Source organism: Sceloporus occidentalis, unplaced genomic scaffold, assembly GCF_023333645.1.
Source record: "Sceloporus occidentalis isolate IW3139 unplaced genomic scaffold, rSceOcc1.0.p SCAF_21, whole genome shotgun sequence".
In the NCBI taxonomy this organism is placed as follows: Eukaryota; Metazoa; Chordata; class Lepidosauria; order Squamata; family Phrynosomatidae; genus Sceloporus; species Sceloporus occidentalis.
The window spans coordinates 11,766,131-11,787,851 of record NW_028317001.1 but is presented as its reverse complement, the minus strand read 5'-3'; the positions used below and the strand labels follow the sequence as shown (position 1 = coordinate 11,787,851).

The 21,721-nt window shown below is 46.3% G+C and overlaps 1 protein-coding gene across 1 annotated transcript; it reads left to right on the top strand.

Annotated features, from left to right (window-relative positions):
* The first annotated feature begins 13,194 nt into the window (after window positions 1–13,194).
* On the top strand, window positions 13,195–19,674 carry LOC149301604 (uncharacterized). The gene is made up of 3 exons (XM_089484050.1): window positions 13,195–13,300; window positions 14,139–14,259; window positions 18,042–19,674. Exons 1-3 carry the CDS (start codon window positions 13,226–13,228, stop codon window positions 19,193–19,195), a joined length of 1,350 nt encoding a protein of 449 aa, XP_089340176.1. The 5' UTR covers window positions 13,195–13,225; the 3' UTR covers window positions 19,196–19,674.
* The last annotated feature ends 2,047 nt before the right edge of the window (window positions 19,675–21,721 follow it).

The following is a 21,721-nucleotide window of genomic DNA, read 5'->3' as shown; positions in this document are numbered from 1 at the left end:
CTCACTTCCACCTTCTGGGAAGACAATGCTGCTAAAGACGGAATTTGGGGCTTTATGCCTGCAAAGCCTGGGCTCAGTCTCTCAGCTACAGCCCTTCCACACAATCCTGGACTGAACCATTTAAACAAAGATCCTCTTTCAGCTCCAGGAATAAAGCCCTACCTTCAGTAGAAAGACCCTGATTCCTGCAACACCAGAAAGGCCTCTTCTGCAGTCCTTTATATCTGGAGCTTCCCTGGGTCAGAGGCCGTCTCCTCAGCCGTAGAGAAGGGTTGCTCTGAGTGCGAAGGAGGAGGAGGTCCACAGGGCTGAGGGAGGGAAGGCAATGGGGAAAAGATCAGCGCCAATGGCCATGGAGGGCAGAAGGTGACAATGCCTAGGAAACTCCTCTGAGTCCCAGCCCTAGGAATGAGTGGCAGGAGTGAGTCCATGGGGCTGAGGGGGTCTCCTTTCCCAAAGGGGCAGGCAAGGACCGGTGGGATCCTCCCCAGCTAGAGCCCAAAGTGAGGGTCTCTTTCCCACCTCTCTCTCCCAGCCCCAAAAGCCCAGCCTCCCCACTGGCCCTGAGTCCCTGCCTCCCTTCCTCAGACCCCCACAGACCCCTTCCTTCCTTCCTTCCTTCCTTCCTTCCTTCCTTCCTTCCTTCCTTCGCCCCCAAAATGGAGGACCAGAGGCACAAAGGGACACACTTCCTTCCTTTTGGCCCAAGAAGCCTGGCCTCCTTCTGACTCTGGAGCCTCAGGAGAGAAAGAGGATCCTCGGTTCAACTGAGGCCTCAGAGAAGGTTCTAGAACATTATTCCCCACAATCACAAGCAGCACAAAATGGCTGCTGGGAAGACAAAATGGCCTCCTGAGTCTCAGCGCTTTGCAGTTGGCAGTTTGAGGCCTTCAGGGATCCCAAAATGGAGGATGAAAGGGCCTCAAAGTTGGAAGGGCCCCAAATAGGATTTCTGATCCTAAAGAAAAGATTTCCTGATGGCACCCGATGGCTGTGAGAACACAAAAAGTCCCGAAACAGGATTTGCAAACCTTCACAACATCTAAACATTTTCCTGATGCTATTGAAAGGAGGAACCTCATCCCCTCCTTAATTACAATCAATAGTGAAAGATACTAATATTGATATTAAGAGTGCCCATCATCCACAACCCAGCTCAGGTCTTGACTGCTCAGGGAGGCCAGTCCAGCTGCAGGTGGCCCTCCGTCCGTCCGTCCCTCCTCCTTTCCTTCTGCATTCCTCCTCTTTTCCCCAGCATCAGCCCCTTTCCCAAGAAGGCTGCATCCGCACTATAGAAATAAGTCACTTTGACACTGCTTTAACCACCCAGTGCTATGGAATCCTGGGATTTTACCTTTGGACACTTAGCCTTCTCTGCCAGAGAGCTCTCATGCCACAACAAACTACAAATCCCAGGATTCCATAGGATGGAAGCAGGAAAGTTAAAGCGGTTTCAAAGCAGATTATTTCTGTAGTGCAAATACAGCGGGAGTCGGTTGTAAAAGGATAGAAGCAGCCCATTCTTGTTTTTACTCTGCTAATAATGGTTTTCCTTTCAAAAAAGATGAGCAGTTTGCCTTTCAGTCTGATCTTTATTCTTATTCTTCTTGTTTGTTTGTATGTTTGTTTGTTTCATTCTTGGTAATGAGTTATTCTGATCTGTCTCCTTCCTTCTTGTCTGAAAATCTATTAATAAGGAAACTGGGGAGACTTTTTAAACCTCCCAAAGGAGCTCCTTTTCGCCTTTTTGGGGGACTAGCCTCCTCTTAGAAGCCAAAGCCCAGTGTTTGTGAAGAATAAGAATAAGGCTTATATTAAAACTATCCTCACCATTTCTGATCCCTTTTAAAACCCATGTTCCCCAGAAGGAGCAGAGCTGTGTAATAAAAAAACCCTCTCAGAAAAGAGACACAAAAGACACACAAAGAGACACACTTCCTTCCTTTTGGCCCCAGGAGCCTGGCCTCCTTCTGACTGGAGCCTCAGGAGAGAAAGAGAAGCCTCTGTTCAACTGAGGCTCAGAGAAGGTTCCAGAACATTGTTCCCCACAATCACAAGCAGCACAAAATGGCCGCTGGAAAGACAAAATGGCTGCCAGAACACAAAATGGCCTCCTGAGTCTCAGCGCTTGGCAGTTGTCAGTTTGAGGCCTTCAGGGGAGAGAGAGAGACTGAGGGGAAGAGAGGAAGGGGGCCCTGGAAGGAGGGGGTCTTGGGAGATATAGGGCCTTCCTGAGATATTCGGGGTTCGCTTCCTAACAAAGGGGTTTCTGTGCTCATAAAGGATTTGGGGCAAACTGGATCTGAAAGGCAGTAGTAGCCTTTTCTCTTGCCAATGGGACTTAAAGTCTATTTCCTGGACTGAATCTCCCAGCATCCACAGGGCCAGAAAGAGGAGAGGTCCTGCCCTGCAGTAAGGCCCCTCCAGTCCCTCTGAACTAGGACTACAACTCCCATGTCTTCTTGACCAGACACACTGGCAATAGCTCGCTTTCTTTCTCTTGTTGTGGTTGTGTGCTTTCAAGTTGTTTTGACTTATGGAGACCCTGTGGGAAGCTCTTCTCAGGCTTTTCTTGGCAAGATTTGTCCAGAAGTGGTTTTGCAAATGCCTACCTCTGACGCTGAGAGAGTGTGACTTGCCTAAGGTCACTCAGAGGGTTTCTATAGCCAAGAAGGCATTCGAACCCTGGTCTCCAGGGTCATAGTCCAGTGCTCCAGCCACTAAACCACACTGTCTTTTTTGTGAGGCTTTGTTGTTTTTGTGGAGTGGCTCCAAGTCTTTGCCGACTTCTGGGGAGCCTCTCCTGGGGTTTTCTTGGCAAGAGTTGTTCAGAGGAGGTTTGCCATTGCCTTCCCTGAGGCTGAGGGAGTGTGACTTCTTGCCCAAGGGACCCAGCTGGTTTCCTGGTGGACTGGGGCAGTGGACCGTGGCTTCCAGAGTTGTAAGCAACATTCAAACTACTGCACCACACTGCCTCCCATTCCCATGTACAACTTGAGAAATAAGTGCAGACTTTTTTCTGTTCATCATCTGTGTCTTCAAGTCGTTTCCGACTTATGGCAACCTTATCATGGGGTTTCATTGGCAGGTTTCTTCAGAGAGGGGTTGCCATTGCCATCCTCTGAGGTTGAGAGAGTGTGACTTGCCAAGGGTCACCTAAGTCCAAAACACATTGCAGCAATAATCCAGTCTGAGACGGATTTAACTGCCCTGACTCAGTCCTAGGGTATTGTGGAAGATGTAGTTTTGTGAGACATTGCACCTTCTCTTTCAGAGACCTCTGGTGCCACAATAAACTCCATTTCCCAGGATTCCCTAGCACTGGGCCAGGGCAGTTAAAGTGCTCTCAAAATGGACTATTGCTGGCGTGTGTTTTGGACCTTTCTTGGCCGCAAACTGTCCATAGCCTGCAATGCAACTCCTGATTCTGTTGGCAGTCCCTCCCTCCCAACACTTTCTCATTTCCCCCCAAAACCAGAGCAAAGCGGCAGATGGAAAGAGGTTTTAAAGCAGCATTTAAATCTGCACTATTTGTTTTTAAATGTCCCAAATGCTATTATCAGTTTCATAGCTATTATTACAGAAAGACGTAGAGTGCAAACTCCTCAAGTACCTTTATTTTCTGGAGTGAGATGGGCTTTTCCAACTGACTCACTGTGATGATCTCCGGTGGTCCAAGCAGCCAAACTGCGGCCCTGTAATAATAATAATAATAATAATAATTTTATACCCCTCTCTTCAGCCAAAAGGCTATCAGAGTGTCTTACAAACTGTTAATTAGACATTTAGACATTATGGCTCTTAGCCCAGCAGACCCTTAACTTCCTTAAATCTCGCTGCCATCATCCAGTGAATTATAAAAGGGTTTCCCTTAACCTACACTGGGACCAGTTAAGGAACCTTATTTCTACTTCTTTACTGATCTTCCCAAGCATCAACTGAGTCAAAAGACGTGTAAAAGGAGCGTTGAGTAGAAGATACTCCAAGGAGATATTTATTATAAATAACAAAATATAACTGAAATATAAGTCATAAAAGATATTAAGAATCTTGCAGGTACAATATTTGTAAGTATATAATATTCAATTCATACAAGCTATTAAAGAAATAAATAGACCTAAACCTCCAATTCTGAGACTAACTTCCAAGATCCGCTCTTTAACTCTCTCTCTCGATCTCCAACCGACACAATTCCCCCAACTGTCTCTTGGTCTCTCAGGCCTTATATCTCCTTCTCACGGAAGCTTCCAGAAGCACCTTCATCTTGTTCTCTGATTGGTCAAGAGAGCCTTGCGTAGCAGTGATGTCATTCTGCATTTGCATAAACCTCCCTTTTCTGCCTGAAGAAGACCTCCATTGACTGGAGCCCAGTCATTCCACTTTCCCAAGGCAAGGCTTGCACCTATTTCCCAATGTTGTTCTTGGGGTCTGCCTTCCAGTTGTTTCCAGGTCTTATGGTGACTTTATGGGAGTCTCTGAAGGGGTTTTCTTGGCAGGTTTCTTCAGAGTGGGTTTCCCATGGCCATCCTCTGAGGCTGAGAGAGTGTGACTTGCCCAAGGCTTCAGTGGTTTTGAAGCCTTTTTGCTTTATCTTTTAGAAGGCAGCTGAGGTGTTGCTTCTTGCATTGAAGAATGAGAGGAACCTTGTGGCATCCAAAAGGCTAACATTCTCTGGAGTTATGTCTGATAATATGACTATATAGGATTGCAATCCCTGTTCGTTTATTAAAAGGTTTATAGTGCACCCCATATCATAGAATCTCATAGCTATGTCCCTTAATAGCAGTTAACCAAATTAAACAGTATATAAAACAAAAACATGGAACAAGCTAGACAAGAGGCCTCCAGGCTGCACCTGTCTCTTTTGCATTGGTGGCGGCAGTGGAGCTGCGGCTGTGAGGAGGCCAAGCCTCAGACACCTCTCCGCCGTCGCCGCCGGCAACTCCTGTGGTGGTGATGGTGACGGCGGAGAGGAGGCCAAGGAGAGTGCCAGAGGCATCCTCTCCGCCGCCGCCTTTGCGTGAGGGCCAGGTGCTGGGCTGGAGTCTTCTTGGCCTACAACACCCAAACCTGGCCCTTTTGTGCTTGCGGTGGCAGCGAGGAGGCTGAGGAGGCATCTGGTGTTGCTGCTCCGCCACCTCGGGCTCCTCGTTGCCAAGGCCAGGGGAAAGGCGAGGTGTTTCTCCTGGAGGCCAAGTGTGCAGGCAGTGGAGCGAAGGCCGAGGAGTACTGCCAGAGGCCTCTTCGGCCCCCTCTCCACTGCCGCCATGGCGCAAGAGCCGTGTGGGTCTATTGGAGGCCAAGAGGCCTCTGGGTCACCACCCAGCCCTTCCACGGTGGCAGCAGTGGGGGCATGCAGGCCGAGGTGGAGAGGAGGCCTCTGGCGCTGATCCTCTGCCTCCTCTTCGCTGCCACCGCAGCAATCACTGCCACCTCCGCAGAAGGGCCGGATGGTGGGCTGGAGCCCTCTTGGCCTCCAACATCCCCATGCGGCCTTTCCCCCGACCGTGGCGGTGAGGAGGGAAAAAGTTGGGGAGGGGAGGAGAGGAGAGGGACTTTTGTCCCCAATGTTGGCACGTGTGGATTTGAGCATACGCGGATTTTGGTATACGCCGGGGGGCGGAACGGATCCCCCACGTATACCAGGGCCCCACTATATTTGCAAGCAAAGGAGGGCCAAGAGAGCCCTGGAGAGCCTTGCCTTGGGGTGGCTCTGGATCTCTGGTGCCTAACAAACTACAAATCCCAGGATTCCTCAGGATGGAGCCAGGAGAGTTAACACAGTTTCGAACTGGAATATTTCTGCAGTGGAGACACAGCCTGAGCTGGTTGTAAAAGGGTAGAAGCGCCCAAGTCTGGTTTTTTTCCTCTCTTAATAATGCTTTTATTTTCAAAAACTAAGCGCTTTGTTTTGTTATTTTTGTTGTTGTTTGTTTGTTTCATTCTTGGTAATATGAGATAGTCTGGTTTGTCAACTTCATTCATGCATTAAAATCTCTTAATAATAAAACTGAAGAGACTTTTAAAACCTCCCAGAGGAGCTACTTTTAGCCTTTTGGCTTGGGAATCCTCCTCTTAGAAGCCAAAGCCTGATGTTATGAAGAATAATAATAATGCTTGTATTAAAACTATCCTCTCCATTTCTGATCCCTTTTAAAACCCATGTTCCCCAGAAGGAGCAGAGCTGTGTCTATTTGAAAAGACACACAAAACACACAAAAATAAACACACTTCCTTCCTTTTGGCCCAAGGAGCCTGACTTCCTTATCTCTCTAAAGCCTCAGGAGAGAAAGAGATGCCTCTGTTCAACTGAGGCCTCAGAGAAGGTTCTGGAACATTATTCACCACAGTCACAAGCAAAACAAAATGGCCGTCAGAACACAAGGAGGCAGGGACTGGGATTCCAGCCAATCAGGGCCAGGGACACAAAATGGCTGCCAGAAAACAAAATGGCCTCCGGAACAGAAAATGTGAGTCTGGGGCAGGGGGTGGGGTCTTCCAGGTCCTCTGCCCCCATGGGCCAGCCTCAAGAAGAGGAGGAGCTTCTGCTTCTCTATTTAGCTCTGCGTGCGGAAAAGTGACCGAGGAGAGAAGCAGAGTGTCAGAGGGAGAAAGAGACAGATAGAGAGACAGGAAGGAAGGAGGAGAGAGGAGTAGAGTGTAAGAGAGATAAAGAGACAGACAGGAAGGGAGGAAGGAAGGAAGGAAGGAGAGAGGAGCAGAGTGTAAGAGAGAGAAAGAGACAGACAGAGAGGGAGGAAGGAAGGAAGGAAGGAAGGAAGGAAGGAAGGAAGGAGAGAGAAGCAGAGTGTCAGAGGGAGAAAGAGACAGATAGAGAGACAGGAAGGAAGGAGGAGAGAGGAGTAGAGTGTAAGAGAGATAAAGAGACAGACAGGAAGGGAGGAAGGAAGGAAGGAAGGAAGGAGAGAGGAGCAGAGTGTAAGAGAGAGAAAGAGACAGACAGAGAGGGAGGAAGGAAGGAAGGAGAGAGAAGCAGAGTGTCAGAGGGAGAAAGAGACAGATAGAGAGACAGGAAGGAAGGAGGAGAGAGGAGTAGAGTGTAAGAGAGATAAAGAGACAGACAGGAAGGGAGGAAGGAAGGAAGGAAGGAGAGAGGAGCAGAGTGTAAGAGAGAGAAAGAGACAGACAGAGAGGGAGGAAGGAAGGAAGGAAGGAAGGAGAGAGAAGCAGAGTGTCAGAGGGAGAAAGAGACAGATAGAGAGACAGGAAGGAAGGAGGAGAGAGGAGTAGAGTGTAAGAGAGATAAAGAGACAGACAGGAAGGGAGGAAGGAAGGAAGGAAGGAGAGAGGAGCAGAGTGTAAGAGAGAGAAAGAGACAGACAGAGAGGGAGGAAGGAAGGAAGGAAGGAAGGAGAGAGAAGCAGAGTGTCAGAGGGAGAAAGAGACAGATAGAGAGACAGGAAGGAAGGAGGAGAGAGGAGTAGTGTGTAAGAGAGATAAAGAGACAGACAGGAAGGGAGGAAGGAAGGAAGGAAGGAGAGAGGAGCAGAGTGTCAGAGGGAGAAAGAGACAGATAGAGAGACAGGAAGGAAGGAGGAGAGAGGAGTAGTGTGTAAGAGAGATAAAGAGACAGACAGGAAGGGAGGAAGGAAGGAAGGAAGGAGAGAGGAGCAGAGTGTAAGAGAGAGAAAGAGACAGACAGAGAGGGAGGAAGGAAGGAAGGAAGGAAGGAAGGAAGGAGAGAGAAGCAGAGTGTCAGAGGGAGAAAGAGACAGATAGAGAGACAGGAAGGAAGGAGGAGAGAGGAGTAGAGTGTAAGAGAGATAAAGAGACAGACAGGAAGGGAGGAAGGAAGGAAGGAAGGAAGGAAGGAAGGAAGGAGAGAGGAGCAGAGTGTAAGAGAGAGAAAGAGACAGACAGAGAGGGAGGAAGGAAGGAAGGAAGGAAGGAAGGAAGGAAGGAAGGAAGGAAGGAAGGAGAGAGGAGCAGAGTGTCAGAGGGAGAAAGAGACAGATAGAGAGACAGGAAGGAAGGAGGAGAGAGGAGTAGAGTGTAAGAGAGATAAAGAGACAGACAGGAAGGGAGGAAGGAAGGAAGGAAGGAAGGAGAGAGGAGCAGAGTGTAAGAGAGAGAAAGAGACAGACAGAGAGAGAGGAAGGAAGGAAGGAAGGAAGGAGAGAGGAGCAGAGTGTCAGAGGGAGAAAGAGACAGATAGAGAGACAGGAAGGAAGGAGGAGAGAGGAGTAGAGTGTAACAGAGATAAAGAGACAGACAGGAAGGGAGGAAGGAGTGAGGGGAGTGAAGCGACAGCAGAGGGACACGGCCTGGAACCACTAGGCTTCACTGCTGCCCTGAGGTCTGTCTGGGCCTGGCTTGGGTCTACTGCTGCTGCTTTCCTTTGGCCACTGCCATTAAGGAGGGGAGGAAGGAGGCCCAGCAGTCCTTCTAGGCATGGGCCACTCTCTCTGAAGTCCCAAAGGGGATTCCATTGCTTTTAATGGTGGCGCTCATGCTGTAGCAAAGATGATGATGATGATGATGATGATGATGATGATGATGATGATGATGATGATGATGATGATTTTATCAGGCCTAGGGGGGAGGATAGAGCTGCTGCCAGACCTTAATCATCATTAATGTCACCTTCCTGTGCCTTCTTGCTTTGCACCACTGTAATGGCCATGGCTCAGTGCTATGGAACTCTGGGAATGTTCTTTTGGTTTGGCATTTTAGGTGTTGTTAAGGTTTGGAAATACTGTTTGAGGATGCTTCCGACTTTGGGGCCCTTTCATCCTCCATTATGCCTTCCCTGAAGGTCTCAAACTGCCAAGTGCCAAGCGCTGAACCAGAGGCATCCATTTTGTGTTCTGGCGGCCATTTTGTGCTGCTTGTGACTGTGGGGAATAATGTTCCGGAACCTTCTCTGAGGCCTCAGTTGAACAGAGGCCTCTCTTTCTCTCCTGAGGCTCCAGAGAGAGAAGGAGGCCAGGCTCCTTGGGCCAAAAGGAAGGAAGTGTGTCTCTTTGTGTGTCTTTTGTGTCTCATTTCTGAGAGGGTTTTCTTATTACACAGCTCTGCTCCTTCTGGGGAACATGGGTTTTAAAAGGGATCAGAAATGGGGAGGATACTTTTAATATAAGTGTTATTATTATTCTTCACAAACATGGGGCTTTGGCTTCTAAGAGGAGGCTAGTCCCCCAAAAAGGCCAAAAGTGGCTCCTTTGGGAGGTTTTAAAAGCCTCCCCAGTTTCCTTATTAATAGATTTTGAGGCAAGAAGGAAGGAGACAGACCAGAATAACTCATATTACCAAGAATGAAACAAACAAAAAGAGAAACAAACAAGAACAACAAAAATAATGATTAGACAGAAAAACAAACTGCTTATATTTTAAAAAAGCAAAACCATTTTTTACAGGATAAAAATTTGACTTGGGTGCCTCTATTCTTTTACAACCAACTTAGGCTGTATCTGCACTGCAGAAATAATCTGTTTCGAAACTGCTTTAACTCTCCTGGTTCCATCCTATGGAATCCTGGGATTTGTAGTTTGTTGTGGCATGAGAGCTCTCTGGCAGAGAAGGCTAATGTCCCAAAGGTAAAATCCCAGGATTCCATAGCACCGAGCAGTTAAAACGGTGTCAAAGTGTCTTATTTCTAAGTGCGGATGCAGCCTTCTTGGGAAAGGGGCTGATGCTGGAGAAAAGAGGAGGAATGCAGAAGGAAAGGAGGACGGACAGACGAAGGGCCACCTGCAGCTGGACTGGCTTCCCTGAGCGGTCAAGACCTGAGCTGGGTTGTGGACAATGGGCACTCTTAATATCAATATTAATATCTTTCACTATTGATTGTAATTAAGGAGGGGATCAGATTCCTCCTTTCAATAGCATCAGGAAAATGTTTAGGTGTTGTTAAGTTTGCAAATCCTGTTTGGGGTCCCTTCCGACTTTAGGGCCCTTTCATCCTCCATTTTGGGTTCCCTGAAGGCTGCCAACTGCCAAGCACTGAGGCAGAGGGAGCCATTTTGTGTCCTGGCGGCCATTTTGTGTCCCGGTGGACTTTTTCGTTTCTGTCAGCCATTTTGTGTTCTGGTGGACATTTTGTGCTGCTTGTGAATGTGGGGAATAATGTTCCGGAACATTCACTGAAGCCTCAGTTGAACATGTCAGGGAATGAAATGGATGTGGCCACTAGGTGAAGCTGTTGTGCACGTTATATACAGCTCTAGTGGCAGTTATATGTGTCAGCATTCGATCAGTGCATGATTGGAATGTTGATGCAACTGTCGACTGTCCTTCCTAACTGTCACTGAGAGACAGAGTGAGACAGTTGGTGTGTGAGAGCAACTGCCTCTCTGTGGATGGTGTTACTGTGGCTGCGTCACAGGTTGTGTTATTATTGTTGGTTGGTGTAAATAGTGTGTATTAGAGACGGTTGTCCAATACACTGTGTGTATGTGTATATATATATATATATATTGTAAATATTGCAAACAAAGATTAAAGTCCTCATGAAGAGTGAAGGCTTGTTCTGTGGTTATTTCTCAAGCCTGGAGCTCATGTCCGTTTGCAGTGGTGAAGGAATATTTCCTTCTTGACCAGAATACCTTTGCAGACAACTCCACAGATTCCTTCTCCCTGGCGTCCTGTCGATGTGGTTCAACTCTGCAGGTGGTCGTGGTGGACAAAGCACGTCTTTCCACACGCCCCAACAGAACAGAGGTTCCTCTTTCTCTCTCTGAGGCTCCAGAGCGAGAAGGAGTTGTGTGTCCCTTTGTGCCTCTGACCCTCCATTTTGGGGGGAAGGAAGGAAGGAAGGAAGGAAGGAAGGAAGGAAGGAAGGAAGGAAGGGGCCTGTGGGGGTCTGAGGAAGGGAGGCAGGACCAGTGGAGAGGCTGGGCTTTGGGGGCTGAGAGAGAGAGAGGTGGGGAAAGAGACCCTCCCTTTGGGCCCTAGCTGGGGAGGGTCCACCGGTCCTTGCCTCCCCCTTTGGGAAAGGAGACCCCCTCAGCCCCTGGACTAACTCCTGACACTCATTCCTAGAATGGCTGGGACTCAGAGGAGTTTCCTAGGCATTGTCACCTTCTGCCCTCCATGGCCATTGGCACTGACCTTTTCCCATTGCCTTCCCTCCCTCAGCCCTGTGGACCTCCTCCTCCTTCGCACTCAGAGCAACCCTTCTCTACGGCTGAGGAGACGGCCTCTGACCCAGGGAAGCTCCGGCCATAAAGGACTGCAGAAGAGCCCTTTCTGGGGCTGCAGGAATCAGGGTCTTTGTACTGAAGGTAGGTCTTTATTCCTGGAGCTGAAAGAGGACCTTTGTTTAAATGTTTCAGTCCAGGATTGTGTGGAAGGGTTGCAGCTGAGAGAGTGAGACCATGCTTTGCAGGCATAAAGCCCCAAATTCGCTCTTTAACAGCATTGTCTTCCCAGAAGGTGGAAGGGAGATTTCCAGACCTCAGACACACAGTGCGCAAGTGAGTCCTTTTTATGGGAATTGTGTGTGTATGTGTTGTTTACTAGAACTTTGTGAGATATTAGTTTCACTGGGTTTATAAAATGAATTTATATACGTCTTCACTTACCCCAAATGAGCATAATCCAGGGTGCAATATTCAAGTCATAAACCTATACATTTATAGATATTTGTTATATCAAGTGCAACGTATTCAGCAGTTTGCATCTTTTTAAAAAATATTCAAGGAAAAATGAAGAAATTGTGATTTTAACAATAGATCCATTCAGAAACAATGCACACAAATGTATATGCCTCAATTTCTATGTGGCTTTAGCAAACAGAGGGAGGAGGTTCATACTTCATGCTCCTGCTATGACTGACATAGGAAACACAGCAGTTAAGCTTAGAAAAATAGTCTCATCTGCAAAAATAAAGTAATTATTTTGACCAGTGTTTAAATGGGGAGGGGGCCATGATGATGGGAGGACATGGTTTAGATCTGTAAGGTAATTCATGTCTCATCCAGCCCAAAAGCTAGAGCTTCTTCACCTGGGACATAAAGCAGGTCCTCCCCCTCCTCCTCTGTGTGAAAGAGAAGTCAAATTCTCATCAGTGATGATGACACAGCATGAAAAATTTGCATTCCTGAATTTAAAAATCTGAGGAGTCCTGAATCCTGTTGGTTAACCCCAGAGAGTAGACCCACTGAATCCATAAGTGACTGGTGAGTCTAAATCCAACTGATTCAATGATTCTACTCTTGTCAGGACTAGGCATAGGATACAGGCTAGGATTTAGGCCTGCATGTGGCTGGAACAGGATATTCCCAAGACAAGATGGACAGGCAACAGTGTGGAAAATGGGCACTCTCCACACTGGCAGAGACACTCTCAGAATTGTGACTTCTCTGCATGCAGAAGGCTGCCATGGGAATTGGGTGCTCCCTTTCCATCAGCTTAATCCTCTGGTGCCCCCTGATCCTGGGAGAAGGGTTGGATCCCATGGAAGGGGAGCAGCCTAAGAAGAGAGAGCTCCTTTCCTGCCCTTCTTGACTGGGGGCCTCCCTGGAGAAGGGCCATTTGTAGACTCATTCCACCCAGAGCAACACTGGAGCATAGAGAGTTCTGCTGGTTTGGCCACTGGGAGAATGAGGAACCACCAGGCCAGACAGCCTGACCCAGCACAACCCTTTATGCTCCAGTGTTGCTCCGAATGGAATCAGCCTACAACTGGCCATTCAGTGACCCAGGTCCTACCATACAGTTGTGGAAGCCATCCCGCATGGTCACTCCATGCCTGGTGAGAGTGTTGGTGTGAAGTATTAGAGAAGCATCCAGCTGTGTTTCTGTAGTCAGAAGCAAAATGAAGAAATCTTCCACTGAGGGCATTGTGGACCTCTGCAGGTTTCAGCAGATAATGCACTCATTTCACATCCAGCTATGAGGACATAGTCAGGACCCTTTCCAATTCCCCATCCCCTGATCCCCAGCTACTCTCACAAGGCATGGAGTAACTGTTGTGTAGGGGAGCTGCAGTGAGTCTGTGCTAGGTCCAGGGGGTTTTGTTTGGTGCAGAGGGAGGAAGGGGATGCTCACCTCTACATCGGCCCAAAGGAGGCATATGTTACCTGCATATGTCATCAGCAGGATGCTCTTCTCTGTGTCTTTGACTGCTGCAGGCTTTCTTGCAAGCCTTACCCTGGTCTCTTTTCTCAGGAACTTCATCGCGATCCCCTTGTACACAGCGTTGGGACATTGTTTGCTGGAAGTGACCAAATTGCAGGGCCACCAGGATCCCCCTGCCCACCTGATGGCCAACACAAAGGCCAAGCAGACGGAGCTGGGCTCCAACAGAAAGAGGCTGCCGAGGGTTAACAGCTCTTTGGTAAGTTGCCATCCTGACTGTTATTTTCATCTGTGTCTGTGCTGGATCATGAAAGCAAGCGGAGAAGATACTGTCCCAGTTTGGCAGAGAGAGTCCTGGTTAATCCTCTGTCTCCTCATTTTTTCAGGGGCTTAGGAAATGTCCTATTTCACTCTCCTCCTCCCATTTCCTCCTTTCTCCTCAGGTCAGTACAGTTGCTGCAAAGTGCATTCCAGGTTCAAAAGAGTCTACAGCCCATCAATGCAAAAGAGGGGAGAGGGGAGGAGAGAAGGGGGCAGGGTCTTGCCCTTGCCAGGAGTCTGAGCCAAAAGGAAAATGCTGTACCCTTTCTCGCTTGTGTGATCTTTATCATTAACAACTTTGGCCATCTTGACCCCCTTCTGGTGTTGCTTGTCCACATGTGTGTTGCTTTCCCCATCTGTGAAATGCTGGATGATATGGAAGAATATCTCTGGGCTTAAATTGAGGGTGGGCCCAGTGGCCCTCAAGCCCAGAGTACTCCCCAGAACTGTTTATTAAAAATGAAATTTGCCTCTGAAATTAGGTGAAATATGGCTATATGAAAACTAATATACATGTTGGAATAGCCAGTATGTTAATCAATCAATAATATTCCAGAAATGGCCGAAATTATATTGTTTATCATATTGTATATTATATTGAAAGGATTCGAGACAAACTGGATCTCAAAGGCTGTAGCTTTTTGCTTTCTTGCAGAATTTAAAGTTTATTTCCTGGACTGAATTCTGAAGTGTTGAAATAATATTTGCAATGCACCATGTGCTTTCCTCCCCTTTTGTTTAGTCACTCTCTGGATCAGGGCTATTTTCTATTGCAGGTGACCTTTGCGGATGTGGCTGTATATTTCACTGAGGAGGAATGGAAACTGTTAACGAAGAAACAGAGACTGATGTACAGTTATGTGATGATGGAGAATTATGGAAATGTAGCCTCTGTGGGTAAGGAACCTGAATCCATTTCACTTCCTTTGAAGACTGAGGGCCCTTTCATAATTCACTGTCAGAGTGCTATGATTCCACTTTAGAATTATAAAATCAAAGAGTTGAAATAGACCACAAGGACCATCCGGTTCAATCTTCTGCCATGCAGGAACAGACATTTCAAAGCACCCCCGAGAGATGGCCATCCAGCCTCTGTTTAAAGACCTCCAAAGAAAGAGACTCCACCAAACTCTGAGGGAGTATATTCCACTGTTGAAGAGCTCTTACTGTGGGGAAGTTCCTCCTAAGGTTTAAGTGGAATCTCTTGTCCCTGTGGCTTGCATCCATTGTTCCATGTCCATTAATTTGAAATTAATAATAATAATAATAATAATAATAATAATAATAACCATAATGCGATGCCACCATGCTCTAGATGGAGTATATTCCACTGTTGAATAGCTCTTATTGTCAGGAAGTTCCTCCTAATATTTTGGTGGAACCTTTTTTCCTGTGGCTTGTGTGATCGAGTTTGGATTTATATAAATTTTGGGTACCAAGTGATCAAAAATCATGACCCCTGACTGACCCCATCACAGCCGCCATTATCCCAAAAGCGAGCTGACCACGTAGCCAGACAAGCCTAGCAGGCCATGGCTAAAGCAGAAAGGTAGATTTAAACCTTTAAAACCAGTTCTGGGAGTTGCCGTTATCGCAGGCAACCTGAATGAGGACAAAGGAAGTTTGCCTCACCTATTGATGGTATTAAGTACCCAGCCATCTACATAGTAGTCTTCTCCCAAAGAAGTGGCAGACCCTTTTGTGTATCCATTGTTTAACTTTAGTCTTAGTCAATAGATAGCCATGAAGACCTTTGTTCTGCAGGTAGCTATAGCCTGAGGATACGTTTCGCAATATAAATAAGACCCAGATTCCAGCCCTCCTTTGGGCTTTGTGAGCTACAGTTCCAAACCTCAACTCTGTCGAGCAATCGCTCCGGAGCTCTCTTGGGCACTGTGCCCTGCTGAAATCACTTGGGCAAGCCAAAGCCCACTGTCTCTTTCGGCCCTCTTGTTAGCTTAGCCCGCTGGAACTTAGCTCCTAGCCATCGCAGTTGCCGCTTGCTTTCTGTTCCCTGCTGCCGTGTTCACTTACCAACATCCCTCACATCTGTCGCTTGGAGAAGACTCCTAAGGTAAATATTTCAACAGTGCCTCTATCCTTTCTCCTTTACCCCCAACTCTTCCCCTCCCTTGCTTTAGCATTGAATGTGCGTGTGCGTGTGTGATCCCTTTTTGGTTGTGTGGCTTTAATAAATGTTTATATTTTATTTGCAACTCATTGACATTGCAGTCTCTGTTTCTTGGGGTTGGACTATATGACCTCTGGTATACACATAGGGACCCAATCCGCTGCGTGCGTTGTTAGGACACGCCTCTTGTAAATTTGAGCTAATTAAATTCCTCTGATCCGATCCTTCCTAACACTTGCATCCATTGTTCTGTGTCCTTTGTTCTAGAGCAGCAGAAAGCAAGCTTGCTCCATACTCAGTATCTCTTCAAATACTTGAACAGGGCTGTCATATCAACTCTTAACCTTCTCTTCTCCAAGCTAAACATACCCAGCTCCCTAAGTCATTCCTCAGAGAGCATGGTTTCCAGACCATTCACCATTTTGGTTTCGTTCCTCTGGACATGCTCCAGTTTCTCAACTTCTGTTTGAATTGTGGTGCCCAGAACTGGACACAGAATCATTGCAAGTGAGCCCTGACCAAAACAGAATAGAGTGGAACTATTACTTCCCTTGATCTTGACACTATACTCCTATTGATACAGCCTAGGCTCACATTGGCCTTTTTAGCTGCTGCATCACACTGTTGACACATGTTCAACTTGTGCTCTACTACCATTCCTAGTTCCCTTTCACACGTAATTTAATTGTCATAACAACTTCCTGTGGAATCTTGGAATTTCTAGTTTTAGTGAGGCACTATTGTTCTCCACTTTGTAAGGATTCTCAATATCCAATCCTAAACTGCCAATTCTGGAATTTTGTGGGAAGGAGCCATGGAGATTAATGCTTTTTGCCCCTAAATGGTCCTCAGCCCTTTCCTGAGCAAGTTTCTTGGCTTTTGTGGCCCCTCTTCCAGCCTTTTGAGGCTCTGGAGAGGCTTCATGGGAAAAAGGCCTCCCTTGGCCCTGCAATGGATCAGAAAGGGCCCAAGAGTGGCAAAATGGCCTCCACTTCCCCAAAGGGATGCTGTGGGATATTGAGGGGCAAAACATTATACCATATTTTAGGCAACACAATTTGGGGTTTCCCCTGAGATCCCCTGGGGTCCAATGTGACCACCCCACTTCCCAACAGTAGTTCATCCCTGTCTTAGAGATGCCTTAAGGTTGTTTTAAGGCTCATCCCTCACACTTGACCCTCACTAATATCAGAAACCAGGTCCCAGACTCCTTGTTCTGCCTTTCCTAATGCATTAGTTGTATAATGATTGTCTTGCCTTTCTCAAGAAATGAGCCTCAAAGTGTCCCTTTTGTGCATCACACTCTGTGGGTGTGTGTCTGTGATAAAGAGATGGAGGCAATGTGAAAAACAGAAAGGCAGGGAAGAGATGCTGAGGGTCAAATGGTAAAGCAGTGCAGGTGGGCAAGAGGCAGGGTTGGAGAGCGGAGGGAGAAAAGGAAGGGGATCAGGCCTCTGGGATCCAGGAGGGGAAGGCAGGAGCAAAGCCAGGATCGCCTAGCTTGAAAAACACACAAAGCATCACAAGAAGTAATTTGTATTGTAGCAATAAGGGTAAACATCAATCCATAAAATGAAATCCTAAACCTGGCAGGTAAAAATTGTCCCAAATAACTTTGAGAAATATAGACTTAAAATAGTAGCTTTGGCACGGTTGCTTAGAAAGTTGTATCCTAATCGAGTATCTCCCAAGCTGAGTTATATAACATTTCAAGCAGAATACAAGCTGCACATGGCGTGTTTATAGTGTTTATAGTGGCAACCCACTCATTAACTTCAAACTTCTAAAATGATTCATATAAAACAGAACAGTCAAATGGATATAGTGCAGAAAACACCGTATACAATCCTATTAATTCCAAAATGGAAGTTGTATAAAAATGTAATAACCTGACTCTTGGTCATAATTATTTCAAGATATTTCATGGGTGTTTCTACGTCTGTTCCAAAAAAAAATCTGCTACAAATAATCGCAGATGCACAATATCTGGCAACTTTAACAGTTACCTGCTCCTAATAATACAATTATTTGCAAGCTCTCCTCTCCGACTTCCATCTACTTCACCATCTCTTGTACACACAACTCTAATCCACACCAATCCACATGTGAGCTGTATACTGTATTGGTTGTGAGTCATCTCCTGGTGCCACACAGCATGAAGGGACCTCTGCAGTTAGCTTCCATCATGCCTTGGTCTCTGACTCAGGACTTTATGGCAGTCTCACAGGATATAATGCCACTTGCCAATCAAACTATTTCTCCACATGTTTAATAGAATATTTTTGCAACATTCCTTTTTCTGACTATCTGCTTCCAGTGATTCCCTTAAGTCCCCCTCCAATCTCTTCTTTGTTAACTCCTATAAAAAAGGATACAAATGTTCCATGGATTTAGGGGCATAAGTAGTACGGTCATCCTTGAGTTACTAACAGAAACTCTCTTAATTTAATCTCTAATAAGGAGGGGTTAATGAGGGCTAAATCATGGGTAACACCCTCCTCCCTTAACGCTGATTTTCAGTCTTATCTGTCACTGTGCTTCTTTACAGAAAAATATTTGAGTCATGAGAGAATCCACACAGGAAAGAAGTCACATAAATGCCAGCATTGTGGGAGACATTTTGCTTACAAGTCAATCCTTGTCATGCATCGAAGGGTCCATACAGGAGAGAAGCCATACAAATGCCAGCATTGTGGGAAATGTTTTTATATGAAGTCTGACCTAGTGACACATCAGAGAGTCCACACAAGAGAGAAGCCATACAAATGCCAGCATTGTGGGAAATGCTTTTACTTGAAGTCAAACCTAGTGAGACATCAGAGAGTCCACACAGGAGAGAAGCCATACAAATGCCAGCATTGTGGGAAATGCTTTTACTTGAAGTCAAACCTAGTGAGACATCAGAGAGTCCACACAGGAGAGAAGCCACACAAATGCCAGCGTTGTGGTAAATGTTTTCCTCGGAGGTCACACCTAGTGATACATCAGAGAGTCCACACAGGAGAGAAGCCATACAAATGCCAGCATTGTGGGAAATGTTTTTCTCAGAAGTCAGACCTAGTGAAACATCAGAGAGTCCACACCGGAGAGAAGCCATACAAATGCCAGCGTTGTGGGAAATGTTTTTCCTCAAAGTCACACCTAGTGACACATCAGAGAGTCCACACAGGAGAGAAGCCATACAAATGCCAGCATTGTGGGAAATGTTTTTCTCAGAAGTCAGTCCTAGTGACACATCAGAGAGTTCACACAGGAGAGAAGCCATACAAATGCCAGCATTGTGAGAAATGTTTTTCTATGAAGTCACACCTAGTGACACATCAGAGAGGCCACACAGGAGAGAAGCCATACAAATGCCAGCATTGTGGGAAATGTCTTTCTCAGAAGTCAGACCTAGTGACACATCAGAGAGTCCACACAGGAGAGAAGCCATACAAATGCCAGCATTGTGGGAAATGTCTTTCTCAGAAGTCAGACCTAGTGACACATCAGAGAGTCCACACAGGAGAGAAGCCATACAAATGCCAGCATTGTGAGAAATGTTTTACTTCGAAGTCAAACCTAGTGACACATCAGAGAGTCCACACAGGAGAGAAGCCATACAAATGCCAGCACTGTGGGAAATGTTTTTCTCAGAGGTCAAACCTAGTGACACATCAGAGAGTCCACACAGGAGCGAAGCCACACAAATCTCAGCAGTAAACTAACATTATTTTTGTCAGTAAGGAATATAAAATATTTTCAATCCAACGGTGCTAAGAAAAGGCCCTTGTGATTTCGTTTGTAAGGTTTCTCTGTCCATATGTCTGTTTGTTTTAAAGTTGTATTTTGTTAAGTTTAGGTTTTATTTGCTAATAGTATAGATAGTTGCTATGGGTTGTCTATTTGGCTGGGGATTGTGGGTCATGGTATAGGTTAGCTAGATGAGGGGCTGGGATTTGTTGCAGCTGTCTAGAATATTTATGGGAATGATAACTTTTGCATTGTGTGGGATGTTGGCTGAAGAAAGTCGGAGGCTGGTATTAACAGAAAGGGCTAGTTCCTAGGGATGGCAAAGGGGGGCTTGTTACCTGTGGGGCATAGACTGTAGGAATTGGAGGGGGGAGCTAGGCTTGGAAGAGGGAGGAGTTTTAGGTGTTTGGGGTTTTAATGTATTGTTTGCTTGGAATGGGCAGTTCTGGCTTAACCACTGAATTTTTTACTCTGTGTTCTTAATAAAGTTCTTTACTATTTCAACACACTGGACTCTTAAATGCACAGAAGTTGTGAATTTGTGCTAAACTGACCCTTTATTCCCTCCTCAGTTTTCTGTTCCATTCCCAGCCATAAGAACAGCAGAGGCAAACACACACAAACACAAACATAGAAGATACACAGAGAGAGGTTTATTTCCAAAGCAGAGCCTTCCTTTCCTGCCTTTTCCTCCTGAGTCCAGCTCTGCACCTTGGGCTCGCCTGGAGTCTCCTCAAAGGAAGAAAGAAGGGAAGAAAGGGGAGACTGCTGAATCCCCAGCGCATACCTTCCTTTCCCGCAAAGGCCACCAGTGGAATAAGCAGCAGCAGCAGAGAGGCCCTTGCAAATCCTGCGCATGTTGAGGAGGGGCCTCGAGGGGGATGTTGAGGTCGCCCAGGACCAAAAGCCTAGGTGACTCCAGCAGCATCTCAGAGACCAGTTGTGTCAGCTCCGCTAGGGAGTCTGTTAAGGAACGGGGTGGACATTAAACCAACAGAATCCCTAGACTTCGCCTAGTCTTTAAGCTGAGGCAAATACATTTGATGTGGTCGATCATATGGATAGGTATCCTGCTCAAGGCAAGATTGTCTTTATGGACCAAAATGATGTCCCCTTACCTGCTCACTGACGGAGAACCCGGCTGGTAAGGTCTGATCCCAGGTGGCTGAGCTATCATCACCCAGCCAGGTCTCCATGAAACAAGCCAGGTCAGCCTCTTCGTCCAGTAGGAGATCCTAGACTATCTGCGTTGTATTTTTGACTGACCTGGCATTACACAAGAGCAGGGAAAGGTTCTGTGGTTGGTTTGGTATGCTCTCCAGCCCTTTTGGGATAGCAGGGTGAATGGAAGGGGAGAGAGATATCTGTCAGGGTCCTAATTGCAGCCCATCTTGCAACACAAAAGGCAGTACTTTGAAAAAGGAATAGCTTTTATTGAAGAAGAAGTAATGGAAGTGACTTTTTTGTCAGGAATTAAAGAAGGTATAAACATATCCCTTTTATAACCATATGCATCCACCTCACTCCATTTACCAATGAAGCTAATTAATCGGGTAGCCCTTTCCCGCACAGCGTTCTCCCGCCCTTTTAGGTGCAGTGTCCTCCCATCCGGGATTCTGGCAGCTTTCCTAAAAGCAATGAAGCTCTCATGTGCCTTTTCTCAACCACTGCACCTCTGGCCTTGGACCACAGAACTCAGCCACACAACGGTTTTAATTTACATTATGGCTTAGCAATATATATAGCTATCTATAATATAAAACCCTATCAATCTCCACATAATATGATACCACATGAAAATATAATATGCCTAAACCCATAGCAACATAATATAATATAAAAATATCCATAACTCTCTATGTTTCCCCTCCTTTTCCAGAGACCAGTCTTTTAAACTCAAGCCTCTGTTAGAAGAGTGATTCCCACACATTCCAATCCTAGCAAAGAAGCACATTCTTTAGCCATGATCTCCCTACCACTTTCTAGTATATTCTATTAAAGCACATATTAAAACATATTATTTTAACCCACCATAAATCCCATCTATTTTAACTCTAACCTAAACCTAAACCTATAACCCTTATGACATGAATCCCTAAATGAATAGATGCATAAATAAAGGTATTAATGACATATTGTGACTTCAGGCTGGAGCTCCTTACCTGAATGAGACTGGCCCATTGCGACCTCAGGCTGATGCTCCTTGCCTGCAGCAATGAGATGGGACCATTGTGAATTTAGGCTAATACTGCTTATCTGAAGGTTTCAGATGTGACCATTGCAACCTGAGGCTGATGCTGCTTGCCTGAAACACTGAGACTGGCCCATTGTGATCTCAGCCTGAGTTTCCTTGGCTGAAGCATTGAGAGAGTACTATTGTGACTTCAGGGTGGTGCTCTTTACCTGAAAGATTTAGACTGACCCATTGCAACCTCAGGCTTATGCTCCTTGCCTGAACGATTGAGATGGGAGAATTGTCACTTCAAACTGGTGGTG